Here is a 14,480-nt window from a genome sequence, read left to right as displayed (position 1 = left end):
CTGACAGGCAGAGTTTCAAACTTCCAGTTTCCCGAGAACAAGGAAGTAAACATCACCTCAGACGAATCTGTAGTCTCGAGCAGAGGTTCTACCGATATACAAAGATGTGACCACGAGGAAGCCGACACAAGAATTGCTGTACATGTTCAACACGCGCTGAACAAAGGATGCAGTCAGGTTTTTGTCCACACAGTGGATACGGATGTTCTTGTCATAATGATAGGGATTTTTCATGACTTGATCGCTTTGTATCCGTCTGCAGCCATCTGGATTGGTTTGGGCATGCGAAAATATGTCCAATACATCAGTTTGAATGCCAACTGCGCATTTCTTGGCCCTGAAATGTCTCGGGCACTCCCTATGTTTCATTCATTCACTGGATGCGACACGACCTCCTGTTTCTTTGGCAAGGGTAAGAAGTCCGCCTGGGACGCATGGAAGTCATTCCCTGACGTGACAAAGGCGTTTACGTTCCTGCAAGATCACCCTTATTACCAGCTGGACAAGGAAGATTCCATCTTCAAACTTCTGGAGCGATTTATCGTAGTTCTGTGCGACAAGGCCAGCAATGTGATCAATGTGATCAATATAAATGAAGCCCGCAAATAAATTTTCACCAAAAGAAAAACAGGACCCAAGAGAACATCCCTCCCACACAGGTAAATTGAGTTCGCAACATTTTTTAAGGACTGAAATTCAGGCTTTCGACTTATTCTACTGTTCTTATTTATTTCATGCCGTGTTCCTGTAGTAATAAATGTATAACGACAGGGACAAAAGTAGCAAAGCTGAATTCTAATTTTGCTTATGTAGGACTCGCTATTACAGCACGCTTTAAGAGCAGTTTACCAAAGTAGCATCTGATACACAAGCCTGCAGGCCGTTCAGATGGTTCCTTCACCCGAGGGATGGGGTTGGTGTGACATGGATGGCACGTGGAAACCTGTCTGGATGACCCTTCCTGAAGCGGCCAAAGCCTGTCTAGCTAGAACTCCTTAAATGTGGTTACAAACAAGAATGTGCTGGCAGATGCAAATGTATCAAAGCTAATCTCCCTTGTACAGGGTTATGTCAGTGTTCAGGAGAATGCAGCAATAATTAACATTAACCTGATCTAAATAGAATGTGTTTCAAATTCCATGTTGCCAGCCAGTTTTTAAAGTTTTCTTGATAGCTGGTAACCTCAGACGCCGCCCCCGCCCCCCCCCCCCCCCCGACACATCTTCGTGATTGATTTTTTTCGAGCTTGTTATTAATAACATTTTCGTAGTACGACTTGCAGTTTACGATATAAACATAAACAATGGACGTCTGTGCTTTTCTTAGTTTACTCCATTCTGTAATGACATTCTTGTTACGTATTCAGTATGTGCGGTAAAACAAAAATCTCGGGATGTGGTTGTCAGGTGATTACATCATAATTACTATTAAATCTTTGTGAAATAAATAGAGTACCCAAATGATTATTTCTAATGTTCTTAAACAAATATTAACCGATTATTTTACAACATTTTGATGTACAAGCCTCGTTTTCATGCTGGCAAAGAGTGTCGTAAATTGAACTGCGTGCCACGCTCCCCCGGGTAATCGGATCATGTGGCACCCAGCCTAAAATTGTTCGCAGGACCAAAATGAATTTGTGTGCCAAATTTTATGCTTTCTTCCAGTCGGTAACGATGTTTTCCCTAAGCCACCTCACTAATATGCGCGTGCACGAGCGCGTCCTAATGACGCCATAAATTATGCCCAGTAAGGATGTGCGATGCAAATGTGAGGAATGGCCTTAATCTTCCACGGCATACAGATATTCGAAATTTCCGGGAGTGCCCCCCTCCCGCCCCCCCTCCCCGACTGTAGCTACAACTAAAAGCCATTCAAGAACAAGAAATAATTGCTTCTGGATAGGACAGCTTTAAAAAGCGCATTTCAATCTACTGTCACTGCTTTAAACTTGTAATTGCGAAATGTTGAACATTTGCGCGAAAGCAGTGGAAAGCGTGACTGGGCTGCTCGTACGGTTGTGTGACAACTTTTACTTAGTCTCGAATATCAGCCACGCAGCATGGTTGCCGATATAATAAAAACAGATTCATGAGGCCCCTGATTCTTACAGCAGAAAGCTTGGCCTCTTTAAGGCAATGTGGAGTGCTATTGAGGGGAATCGACGGCTTTTAGGTATGTTTTCTGTAATATTTTCGGATTAAATTAGTCGTATTAATATTTCGTTTATTTGTTTCGGGTCAGACCGTTTCACTTCTCGTTTCCAATTTATATAGGCGAACTTGCTACTACACTTTTAAACTTATGCATCAGTCAATTCCAGCAGTGCCCATCCCCCCCCCCCCCCGGCTAACCCCGGGCATTAGCATTTTTTTTTTAAAAATGGGCAAATTCCCCTGGGTGGGGACACATAAGCTGTCTAAATGCCCCGGTGTGGGGACGAAGAAAGAGGGCAAATGTCCCACCCCCGGGATCGTCGCCTTCCAACACCTCTGCAGTTTTCTTATTAATCAGTGAATAAAACGTTTAACTGTTCAGTTTTTTAATGTAATGGTAAGACTTCAAGGACAACAGTAAGTGTTAGTTGATTCTGATTATATTTATTTCTTTATATTTGTTTTTAACAGTTTGCTGGAGGATAGCTGGGATTGCGGCGGACGTGCCCCCAGCCGCGAGCGATGATAGGCGCCTGTATTTGCTGGCTACTTTTTCTGTGAAGAATCGAGACATTTTAAATGATGATGCATTGCATTTTAAGCTCGCAAGATCTGTCTTGAACATCGCATCATTTGAATTCGCCAACATTAAGTATTTTAACTCCACTTTCATGAATTTAAAAATGCTAGGCTAGTTTTGAATGCGAAATGCGAAATAGTCGTGTTCACGTCAGTAATTGTTTTGTGATGAACAAAATATAGTTCACCTTGTCGCTTATATTTATATGCTTACAAGTAATGAAGAAATATCTGAAATTGAGAAAACATACGTTTAAAAACATCTGCAAGTTTGTCTAGTCCCTGACGGACAAGCCATTGTTCGACAAACGCCTCGTCTTTCCCGATGAACTCATCCATGGCACTTTCCAAAACACGTGTGTCGAATGCCCGGGGGTCGCTCCGGGGTACGCAAATGCCCAGCCCCCGGGCGGCGATATAATTGCGGATGCTCCACCCCCGGGACTGACAACGTGAGCAAATGCCCCGCGGTTGCCCGGGGGGGGATGGGCACTGCTGGAATTGACTGATGCATTACACTTTTGATGACCTCGCTTTGATTTTGTTGTTGTACCGGTGATACATTGCCGAATTAACCTCTCGACTTCTTGAACTTGAACGGAGATCAGCTGTTTAGCAATTAGAATAAGGGCGCGATTTTGATTTGCTTCAAGATATTTCAACTCGATTAATTTACAGTCCTTTAACGTCCTTAATGCTAAACAGCATTCCAAGTTGACCCATTATTGTGTCTTAACGAACTTAAAGCGTCTTGGTGAATCGAAAACATCGACGTTCCAGGAAACCTCTGTGCGTTTGTTATGAGAACCATTCACAGTGTTGTCTACATTAAGGAAATACACGCGATGACAAACCAGACATGACGGCGGACAGGAAATTAAACAAAGTTAACGCGCAATGTTTCAATCGAAAACGTCTAAAAACAGTTTTTATGTAGTGGACATTATGTGGACATTATGTTTCTACCGGTAGCAGTGAATTGATTAATTGTTGAATTGATTGATTAATGATAGCCTTTTACTTTCGCTATTGAAATTGATTTGTCTCTTGTTTGTGTATAATTGTTGTGTTATTTGCGCCCAACACATCGACATAGATTTTCGTTTTTCTCAAAAGGGAAATACTGCGAGTTCGAGCATGAAACTTGGCATGGTATATGTCTAATAATGTTATTTTAAGGCTGTAAAGTAAAATAATCGGAAAGTGAGGTACCAGATGCATTTTTATGCTGTTAAACATGACCTATATTTTGCCATTATTTTTCACACGCTTCATAGGTGTTTTTAAAATGGTTTGGAAAACCACTATATCAACATATATGAGATTAGTTTAAAACGAGGAATAAATTAGAGTGGTTGTTCCACATTTGTGTGAAGTTTGAAGTCAATTGAATTTATTTTAAGACTTTAGCAGCGCTTCGTCCTCGCACCTTATTTCGGTCATTTCATAACACGAAAAACTGCACTTTGACCGCGCTTTCAAATTTTGGCGAATTTCTGAAAAATAAAAATTCGCTGGAACCTTATAATATGATTTTTAGAATTAGCTCAGCTAAGGGCATCTTTGGGCAAAATATGAGCGATTTGCCAGATGGGTCGTTGACCGGCGTTTCTCGATCCTAACAGTCAGCCATTGTTAGAGACAGTTTGCCTTACCGTGCCCCTCTGTACCCCCCTTGGGCGGGTCACGTGATTTCAGCCACCATGTGCTCTGAGCAGTTTGATGTGCGTTGTTTTGTGTGTAGGCGGAAAGTTTGCTTTTACCTTCGCCTTTTACTTTCTCGATGCTGACATCTTGATTAGGCCTGAAGATGCCCCAAAATATGTAAGTGGTCGCTCATTTGTATTGTTTTTTTTGTAATTCAATATTTGTTCGAATCGCAAGCTTTACATTTGTAACTTTCAGCTGTACCGAACCGACGGAAGGACGAGTAACAGAATAAACATCTTCAGTGTGCAATTTGTTTGTGGATTTATTCAACATCGAACGTACAGATATTTGGTGGAAACTCTGGATTGAAGTTCTCGATTGTGGTCACGCAAAAGGTCGCTGGTTGAAGTTCGTATTCTTGTGTGCTGCATCGGATTACATTTTGCGTGTTTGGAGTTCGAAAACCGAGTCTGTCATCGACGTTTGTGGTCTGGCTGTTTGTCGTGCTTGGTTTGAGTTCTGCTAGCGAAATGTACCGTGGAATTGGCGAACAAAGGAGCCTGTCTGAGGAGAATCTTTGTGTCAGTGCTCGGCCTCGAAGGAGCAATGTAACTTTGGATTTACATGCTGTCAATTTGGAGAAAATGGCGGTCTTGCGAAAACAACGTGGCGGCTACGCGTCAAATCTGACAAGGAAGCGGGATGAGTTAAAATCTTTGTTGGGCAGTGGAGCGAGTGTTGATCGCGTCCAGAAAAGGTTGGAACAGGTGAGAACAGCTCTTAAGGATTTATTTGACTTTAATGTTAAATTAATTCAGTGGCTGGAAAAGGCTGGTATGCCAGAAGAGGTTCCCAGTGCCCAATTGTACTATGTCGAGGCTGAAAACAATTGTAGTGAAGTGTTGAAATTAGCAGATCACCGCGTGAGTGTGTCATGTGCGTTAAATCTCTCAAATGGTCGGTTAGAAGACGAACTTAACCCAGACGATAGTATCAGTCAGACAACTAGGAGTACAAAGAAGTCCTCTTCAACAACCGCGTCCAGTGCGCGGTTGAAGGCCGCGGCTAGAAAGGCGGCGTTGATGGCGCGTGCACAGGTCCTGAAAGATGGTTTGGAGCTCAAACAAAAACAGTTACAATTGTAATATGACCAAGAGCAGTTGAACTTAAGAGCTAAGATTTCAGAGGTTGAAGCTGAGGAGAGAGTTTATCAGATGTTTGGGGAGAGAGATGGATTGAGTGATCGCATCAGTGCTGTAAGAAGTTCAGTTGAGAAGTCGCCTTTAAATCCAAACGCAGAGGAGTGGCCAACGAGTATGTCAGGCAATTTGAAGAATGCAGTGCCTGATGCACAGACTCGAGGAGCCAGTGTTGAAGTAAAGAAGAAGATGACTGGTGAGCAAGTTAAATATGCTAATGTTGAAGGGAATGGTCAGGACTCCCCTGCACAAGGCAAAGAACAGCATGTCGGTCCAAATTCCACAGTCTGTGATGAGCCACGCCTCCTTCAGATGATTAACATAATGCAGTTGCCAAAGGCTGAGCTTATGACTTTCAATGGGGACCCATTAGAGTTCTGGATGTTCATGCGTAATTTTGATAACAGCATTGGAAGTGCTGCTATAGATGATAGCGCAAAGTTGAACAGGCTTTTTCAGTATTGTAAAGGAGATGCCCTCAAAGTCATCAAGTGCTGTGCCGTCATGAGTCCTTCAGCGGGATATGCGAAAGCAAGAGCGCTGCTGAAAGAGAGGTTTGGAGATGACTTCAAAATCTCTGAAATGTGGGTTAAGAAAGTCACCGAAGGACCTATTGTAAGACATGGTGAAGGGCACTGCCTTCAGGAACTGGCGGATGATCTTAGAAGTTGTAAGGAGACTTTAGAAGCCATGAGCAAACTTGAAGAAATTGACACTCGCAGGAGTATGGTCAAGATTGTTGAAAGACTGCCACAGTCGCTTCAGAGTCGATGGAGGAAATTAGTTGTTAAGACCTTGGAAGTAACAGGCAGATACCCCTCAATTGTCAAGTTGACACATTTTGTCTCGGAAGCTGCTCGGGAGGCCACTGATCCTGTGTTCGGAGTCTCGGAAAGCAAGTCTAAGGATTCCAGTGGAAGAAGCCCGCGAAGGCCAGGAAGAACCATAGGATCTAGTTTTGGAGTGCAAGGCCATGAGGACCAGCAAAGCCCAGAAAGTCAGGGAAACATCAATGATCCCAAGTTTAAGAACGCTAAGACTACAAGGCATGTTTGTCGGCTGTGTAAGGGGGGTCATGTCTGGAGTGTTTGTTCCCGGTTTAAAGCTATGTCGCCTGGGGAAAGACTAAGTTTTGTTTGCGGTAAGAAACTCTGCTTCTGTTGTTTTGATGGTAGACACATTGTGAAGCAGTGCAGAGCGGGCGTTATATGTGGTGTAGAAGGATGTACTATGAAGCACTCTAAACTGTTGCACCAATCCTTTGGACGATCTGGAAAGGAGGACCCTGGCGAACAGCAGGCAAAGCCTAATCCTGGAACTAGTAGTCAACAAGTTGAAAGCCACACCCATGCATGCAGCTCACCAAAACAAGGGGAGATCAAGTTAGCGCTACCCATTGTTCCCGTGAAGGTGAGAGCCAAGGGTCAAACGGTTTATTATTACACACATGCCTTGCTCGATTCAGGGAGTACCAAGACCTTTTGCTCCGAGGCCTTGATTGAGAAAATTGGGGTGAAAGGCCAACAGGCGAATCTTTCCCTAACTACTGTCAGCAGTAGAGAAAACGCCAATGTGGAAGTGGTGGCTCTAGAAGTAGCAGCGGCTAAGAGTGGGATGGGGAAAACCAGTGTTATCCAGCTGCCAAAGGTGTACGCCCTGCCCAATCTACCTACCTTGGAGAGTTGTATAGCCTCAGCTAGCGACGCCATTAAGTGGCCTCATCTCAGAGATCTTCGCCTCCCTCGAGTTGACAAATCGGGCGTTTCTATTTTGATAGGCCAAGACGTTCCTGAAGCTCTTTGGCCCCTAAAGCTGCGAAAGGGGGAAGAAGGACAACCTTATGCCACCAGGACTCGCTTGGGGTGGTCCCTTAATGGTCCCTTGGAATCTGAACGCCTGATTGAAGAGTCCGCCCTTTCCAATCTTGCTCGTGCCGATGAGAGTCTGGATGCGCAGGTGGAGCAGTTTTGGAAGATCGAAACAAGTGAAGCCTTGGCAAACAGTTTGCCACAGTTTTCAGTCGAAGATAAGAGAGCTGTTGATATATGGGAACAGTCGGTGGAGGTAGTTGAGGGACATTATCAGATGGATATCCCCTTCAAGTCCAAGCTCCCTAATTTGCCTGATAATCGAAGTGTTGCTGAAAAGAGGCTTCAGTCGTTGGCGCGTCGGTTCCGGAAAGACCCCGAGTTACACGCCAAGTACAAGGGCGGAATTCAAGACCTTCTTGACAAAGGTTATGCAGAGAAAGTGCTTGACGAGGAAATAGGTGCAACGCCTGGACAGACTTGGTACCTTCCCCACCACAATGTTGTCAATGAAAACAAACCCGAGAAGTTGCGAATTGTATTTGACTGTGCTGTGACCTTTGGTGGCACGTCGCTGAACAAAGAAGTTTTGCAAGGCCCTGACTTTACAAACAATCTCGTAGGGCTCTTACTACGTTTCAGGGAAGAACAAGTGGCTGTAATGGGAGACATCGAAGGAATGTTTCATCAGGTTCGGGTGTCTCCCAAGCACCGTGATGCCTTGCGTTTTCTGTGGTGGAAGAATGATGAGATTGGTGGTGAGGTAGAAGTCTACAGGACGTGTGTGCATCTGTTTGGAGGAGTGTGGAGTCCGAGTTGCGCTAGTTTTGCCCTGAGGCGCGTGGCAGATGATCACAGAATGGATTTCCCTGAAGAGACAATTCAAACTGTGCTGAAGAACTTTTATGCTGATGATTGCCTTAAGTCTGTTGGTACTACTGAGGAGGCCATCAACATCGTACTTAGCTTATGCAAGTTGCTTGCGCTTGTGGGCTTTCGACTGACAAAGTGGATCAGTAATGACCGAAGAGTACTGGAGGCTATTCCTGTAGAAGAGAGAGCGAAGGGAGTCAAGAACCTCGACCTTGACCGAAGTTCTCTGCCTGTTGAGAGGGCCTTAGGGATTCACTGGAACACTGACACTGATCAATTTGGCATTCAGATCAAGAGTAAGCAGAGAGAGTTCACCCGGAGAGGGCTTCTGAGTATAGTTAGTTCTGTTTACGACCCTTTGGGGCTGGTGTGCCCATTTGTTCTTCGTGCTAAGGTGATCTTCCAAGACGAGTGTAAGTCCGGCAAGGAATGGGACGATCCACTGAGTCCAGAGAATCAGGTGCGGTGGAATAAGTGGTTGGAGGAGCTCCCACTATTGAATCAGTTCAAGGTTGAGCGTTATTTGGTGCCTGCCAGTTTCGGAAAGCCGTGGAAATGTGAATTACATCATTTCTGTGATGCTTCTATGTCAGCCTACGGTTCTGTTTCGTATCTCCGCGCAGTGAACGCAGAGGGAAGAATTCACTGCTCCCTGTTGTTGGGGAAGTCCAGATTGGCCCCGATTAGGCAGATGACCATACCAAGACTTGAACTGTCTGCTGCCGTGATTGCCGTAAGAATGGATCGAATGCTATCCCGTGAACTCTCTTTGGAGATTCAAGACTGCATATTCTGGACTGACGGTATGATTGTTCTTCAATATATCTACAGTTGCAGTAAGAGGTTCCAAACGTTTGTAGCGAACCGGTTGTCTGTCATTCATGATGGTTCAATGCCGAGACAGTGGAGGGAGGTTGGCACAAAGTAAAACCCCGCTGATGATGCCTCCAGAGGTTTGAACGGGTTTGATATGATTTCTAGTGATCGTTGGAAGCGAGGTCCAGAATTCCTTTGGCAAGATGAGACTGCCTGGCCCACCAATCCAGCTGTGCCAGAAATTGCTTGTGAAGATGAGGAAGTAAAGAATCAAGTCAAGTGTTGCGTTTCAAATGTGCAATATGATGCTGGGGATAGGGGATAGGGGGAGACACGGCATGCCCAGAGTGGATAAAGAACAAGAATCAGAAGACCCCATGATCCGTTTTATAGAGAGTTACTCTTGCTGGCATCGTCTGAAAAGGAGTGTGGCTTGGTTACTTCGCTGCAGGGATTGGCTGAGAGCGAAGACGAGAAGTAAGGAAAGGCCATCTTCAGTAATCGCTGATCCTCTGGACCCACTAGAGCTGCAAGCTGCAGAAACAGCTATCGTTAAGTCTGTACAGCACAAGCACTTCAAAGGAGAAGTGGGGGTTCTTAAATCAAGAAAGCCTGTTGTGAAGAAGAGCCCGATCTATATTCTGGAACCGTTTCTGGACGAAGAAGGGATACTCGAAGAAGGGATACGAGTAGGAGGCCGTCTGAAAAATGCACCCCTGCCCGAGAAAGCTCAGCATCCCATTATTTTGCCAAAGAATCATCACGTATCAAGGCTTGTTGCGAGACGAGCTCATGAGTTTCAGAGCGGGCATTCTGGTAAGGAGTACGTACTCTCCCTCATCAGGCAGAAGTTTTGGATCGTAGGGGCTAGACCACTGGTGAAGCGGGTCTTAAGGGAGTGCGTACTGTGTAAGAGGCTCAAAGGAAAGCCAGGAGTTCAGCAGATGGCAGATCTACCTGCCGAAAGAGTCACGCCAGACAAGCCCCCGTTTTCCTATGTTGGTGTGGACTGTTTTGGCCCTTTTGTGGTGAAGAGGGGCCGGAGTCAACTGAAACGTTACGGCTGCTTATTCACCTGCCTTACTATGCGAGCTATACACATAGAAAAGCTTGACAGTCTTGAAGCTGATTCATTCATCAATGCTTTAGTGAGATTTTGCGCCAGGAGAGGCGTACCAGAGAAGATTAGGTCGGACAATGGCCCTAATTTCGTTGGAGGGGAAAAGGAATTGCGTGAGGCAATGCGGAGCTGGAAAGAAGATAGCAAGGCGAAAGCTCATTTTCTGCAGAAGGAGATCAAGTGGGAGTTCAATCCCCCGGCAGCTTCCCATATGGGTGGGATATGGGAGAGACAGATCAGAGCGGTCAGAAAGGTGCTGAATGTCGTCCTCAGGGAACAGATCGTAGATGATGAACGCTTGTCCACCCTATTCTGCGAGGTGGAGTCGATCGTGAATGGAAGACCGTTGACAGTTCTATCTGATGACCCGAATGATGAAACTCCCCTGACGCCAAATCATTTGCTACTTCTTCGTGGAGGACCTCATCTGCTTCCCGGCCGGTTTGACCAGAGTGATATCTATGGTAGGCGTTGGAGACATGTTCAGTTTCTCTCTGATCAGTTTTGGAAGCGCTGGGTCCGTGAGTATTTACCCACTTTGCAGTTGCGTCACAAGTGGTTGCGGCCAAAGAGAAATTTTCAGGATGGAGATGTGGTCTTGATCAGGGATGAGAACACCCCCCGGAAGAATTGGCCTTTGGGACGAATAATTCAGACTTTCCCCGGAAAGGATATATTAGTCAGAGCGGCCCGAGTGAAGACCAGCTGGTCGATCCTGACCAGGCCTGTAACTAAGTTGTGCCTTTTGGAGTCTACAGGTGGCGAGATGTGAACCTGTATGCGTTATGCGATACACTATATACCGGACTTGTCTTAAGCAGGAGTACTTACTAGAAAACTGGACTGTCGATCGTTAAAACACTGAACTGTAGAATTCTCGGTAAACGCTCGGTGCTTATCTTTTCGCGTTTAAGGGGCCGGGATGTTAGAGACAGTTTGCCTTACCGTGCCCCTCTGTACCCCCCTTGGGCGGGTCACGTGATTTCAGCCACCATGTGCTCTGAGCAGTTTGATGTGCGTTGTTTTGTGTGTAGGCGGAAAGTTTGCTTTTACTTTCGCCTTTTAGTTTCTCGATGTTGACATCTTGATTAGGCCTGAAGATGCCCCAAAATATGTAAGTGGTCGCTCATTTGTATTGTTTTTTTTGTAATTAACCGCGCGGCCATGGGCCGAGCGCGGTTCTAGGTTTACCCGTGGTTTATTTTTTTTTTTTTTGTCGGTGACCAGACGCAGACCTCCGCTCGGCCAAACTTTGAGTCACGCAACGTGTGATGTTTTTCCGCCAGAAGCTGTTAAAACATAAATACACGGACAATATTACGGATATCGTTTTCTTTTTTGTGGGTAAAATATATTTTCTTTTCGTTTTATCAAAGCGTTGGATTTAATGGGAATAATAAATACGCTAAAAAAAGGTATTACGTCAGCCATGGAATGCGCTGACGTTGCAGCTTTCACTTTCGCTACGTGACAAATACGATCGTGTTTACTTTGCAAGTTTATTTCGGCAGAAGCGACGGTCATTAATTTATTTGTAATTTTGTGAGTATTTCTTGTGGTTTTACGCAAATGAAGTAAATCCTTTGACGGTTTCATCGCAGCCAGTTCATAGATCGGAAGGAAAATTAAATATTTGCAAGCCAAGCAACGAACTTGTCAGAACGTGCAAGGATTACGTCATTGGTAGGGAAATAACCACCGTACTAAAGAAAGCCGTGGATAACGCAATTCTTGAATTATGTGACTTGTGTGACTTCTTTGCTAGCCCTTTACTCAAGGGAAAGAACAATTTAATTTAATCGTGATTTTTAAGAAAGAAAGCTGTTGTTAATAGTGTTCGTATCTTCATGCACATACATATCCCGAAGAAAGTTCCAGATTAAGACTATTACGTCATCGGAGATTTCACACCGGTTACGACTGATGGTGCAATAATACAGTTTGTGTTGATCAAGTAATGTGGTGTCTACAGTAATCAATGAATCATCAAGGATTGCTTTTGGAATGTACACTGCGTTGCGACTGTAGTGCTAAGAAAACAGTTAAATTTTAAAAGCGCGGTTATAAGATCTAACAGATCTTCTTGTTCAATATTTGTTCGAGTCGCAAGCTTTACATCTGTAACTTTCAGCTGTACCGAACCGACGGAAGGACGAGTAACAGAATAAACATCTTCAGTGTGCAATTTGTTTGTGGATTTATTCAACAGCCATTCTTAAATGTCTAAAATACAAACTTAATAAAAGCTAAAAATGTGATACTAAAACTAAGGTTTAAAACTAGACCTAGGATTAAAAATCTACTGCTAACTAAGGTTAAAAATGGTTAAGTAAAAACTGTTTCAGATTGTATTTAAAAATCCCTTTTAGTATAAGTTTCTTTAGCTCACTAGCTCACTCACAAATTGTTACGAAAAATTGTCTGAGTCAAGTTCTAGAATAATCCAGAACCGAAAGTCATTCAGCCGTGACCAATTTTCAATATTTGAAGAAGCTTAGTGCTGTAAATTCGTGAAGTTACCTTACGGAAATAAATTAGTTTGTTGCTGTTACCGGCGATCCTGAGTTCTGTCTCGAAACAACCCTGCTCTACAACGATACTCGTAACACCGGATCATCTCTAAGATGGTTGAAGTAAAGCGTTGTTCAATGATTTGTGACTGGAACTGTTTGACAGTTACGTTATCGTAACTGAACGGTACTTCACTCCTAGATAGTTCATAAACTACACACCACCTATTTCTTAATTTCACATCTTTTGATAAGAAAGTGCATTTCTTGATAAGATGAATGCAAAAAGGTAACTCATAAAAGAAGTAATGTATCTGAAAACAAAAGAGCGGAAGTTGGGGTCAGTTAGATGTTGTTTACATCTTTCTCAATCAGCATACGACTTCCGTCAGAGAAGGAAGAATGTTCCAATTTAATCACAACCGTCCCAAGCTCACGTCTCGAGAAAGGCAATCGGGCAATCTTTGCCATCACTGTTATCGTCTTATGAAGGGAATAACAGTGGCGGCAAAGAAAGCCCAAATCAGCAGAGATCACCAAAAATCACAACGTACACACAAGAAATGAGTAAGTTTTATTAATATTAACTGTAAAATGTTGCTATTTCGGAATATTTAGCGTTCTATAAATTGACCGTATTTCTTTCCTAATACATATGGGTTATTGACCAAGTGTGAAGTCAAGATGGCTGGATATTGGCCAAATTCTTTCTTTGCGAGTTTATGGACCGAGAAGGACTCGAGGTTCATAAACTCGCAAACAAAAGAACGAGGCCAATATCCAGCCATCTTGACCAAACAAGCTTGGTCAATAAAGGATTTATTATATGGCTTTCCGGGAAGTTTTTCTTGCGGAACACGGCGGGTAGTTCCGAGCGGGCAAGATAGCTCCATCTTGCCCGCTCGGGTGGCCAATCACAGCGCTCCTCGCTTAACGTAACACTGCGTCAGTTCAGCATCACTAGGAATCATACCGCCCTGGACTCACACAACGCTCACTTGACGCTTTCATGAAAAAATACGTAGTACGTGTCTGAGAATTCATTTATTTTTTGCTTTTCTCGAGACGTGAGCTTGGGACGTCGGTGGATTAAATGACTCCAAATCTGGTATTCGTTTAGCTCGTTAAAAAACGGAAACACTCATGATGCTAGTGAACTTACATTCTCCGTGGACATGTAGATAATGTTACGCACGAGTAACGCATTATTTCAATAGTTCATAGCAATAAAGATATGACTGATCGTTGCAGCTATACACACAACTTAAGCAGTCGTGAAATTAAAGCCTGAAAAAAATTTAGGCCTAAACGGGATTCGAATTCATCACCTCTGCGATACCGGTGGAGTGCACTACCAACCGAGCTATCAAGCCAACTGTGCAGGTCATATTGTGAGGAATACAAATGAATATACCTGGCATAGTCAATCGAATCCAATCGAACTGTATTTCAATCAAACTCAATCGACCTAAATCGAACTCAATCCATGGATTGAGATCGATTGAGTTCGGTAATCAACCCAATTCGAACTCACACAAAAGTAGTTGAACAATCGAACTAAATCGAACTTTTAATTTCTGAAGCTTTGATATTGGATTCGTGAGCGTTCTAAATCGGGTTTTGACGCCGTTTTGAAGGGCATTATTCAGCAGTTTTGTTTCCTTTCAATTGGTTGCTAGGTGTAGCTTGTACGTGCTGGTAGATTGGCCTAAATATAATAAATAACAAACGTTACGTTGACTGTGAAACTTGCATAACACATTGGTATA

General features: G+C 43.9%; 1 protein-coding gene and 1 pseudogene across 1 annotated transcript; both read left to right on the top strand.

Annotated features, from left to right (window-relative positions):
* The first annotated feature begins 4,389 nt into the window (after positions 1–4,389).
* LOC145488678 (uncharacterized) lies at positions 4,390–9,194 on the top strand (annotated as a pseudogene).
* Positions 9,195–9,383: 189 nt separating this feature from the next.
* On the top strand, positions 9,384–10,973 carry LOC145487711 (uncharacterized). Its single transcript, XM_081466534.1, has one exon. The coding sequence runs from the start codon at positions 9,384–9,386 to the stop codon at positions 10,971–10,973; it is 1,590 nt and encodes a 529-aa protein (XP_081322660.1).
* Positions 10,974–14,480: the final 3,507 nt, after the last annotated feature.

Source organism: Orbicella franksi, chromosome 5 (assembly GCF_964199315.1).
Source record: "Orbicella franksi chromosome 5, jaOrbFran1.1, whole genome shotgun sequence".
NCBI classification, from domain to species: domain Eukaryota; kingdom Metazoa; phylum Cnidaria; class Anthozoa; order Scleractinia; family Merulinidae; genus Orbicella; species Orbicella franksi.
Note: the sequence above shows the minus strand (reverse complement) of the source record. Positions and strands in the feature narration are given on the sequence as shown.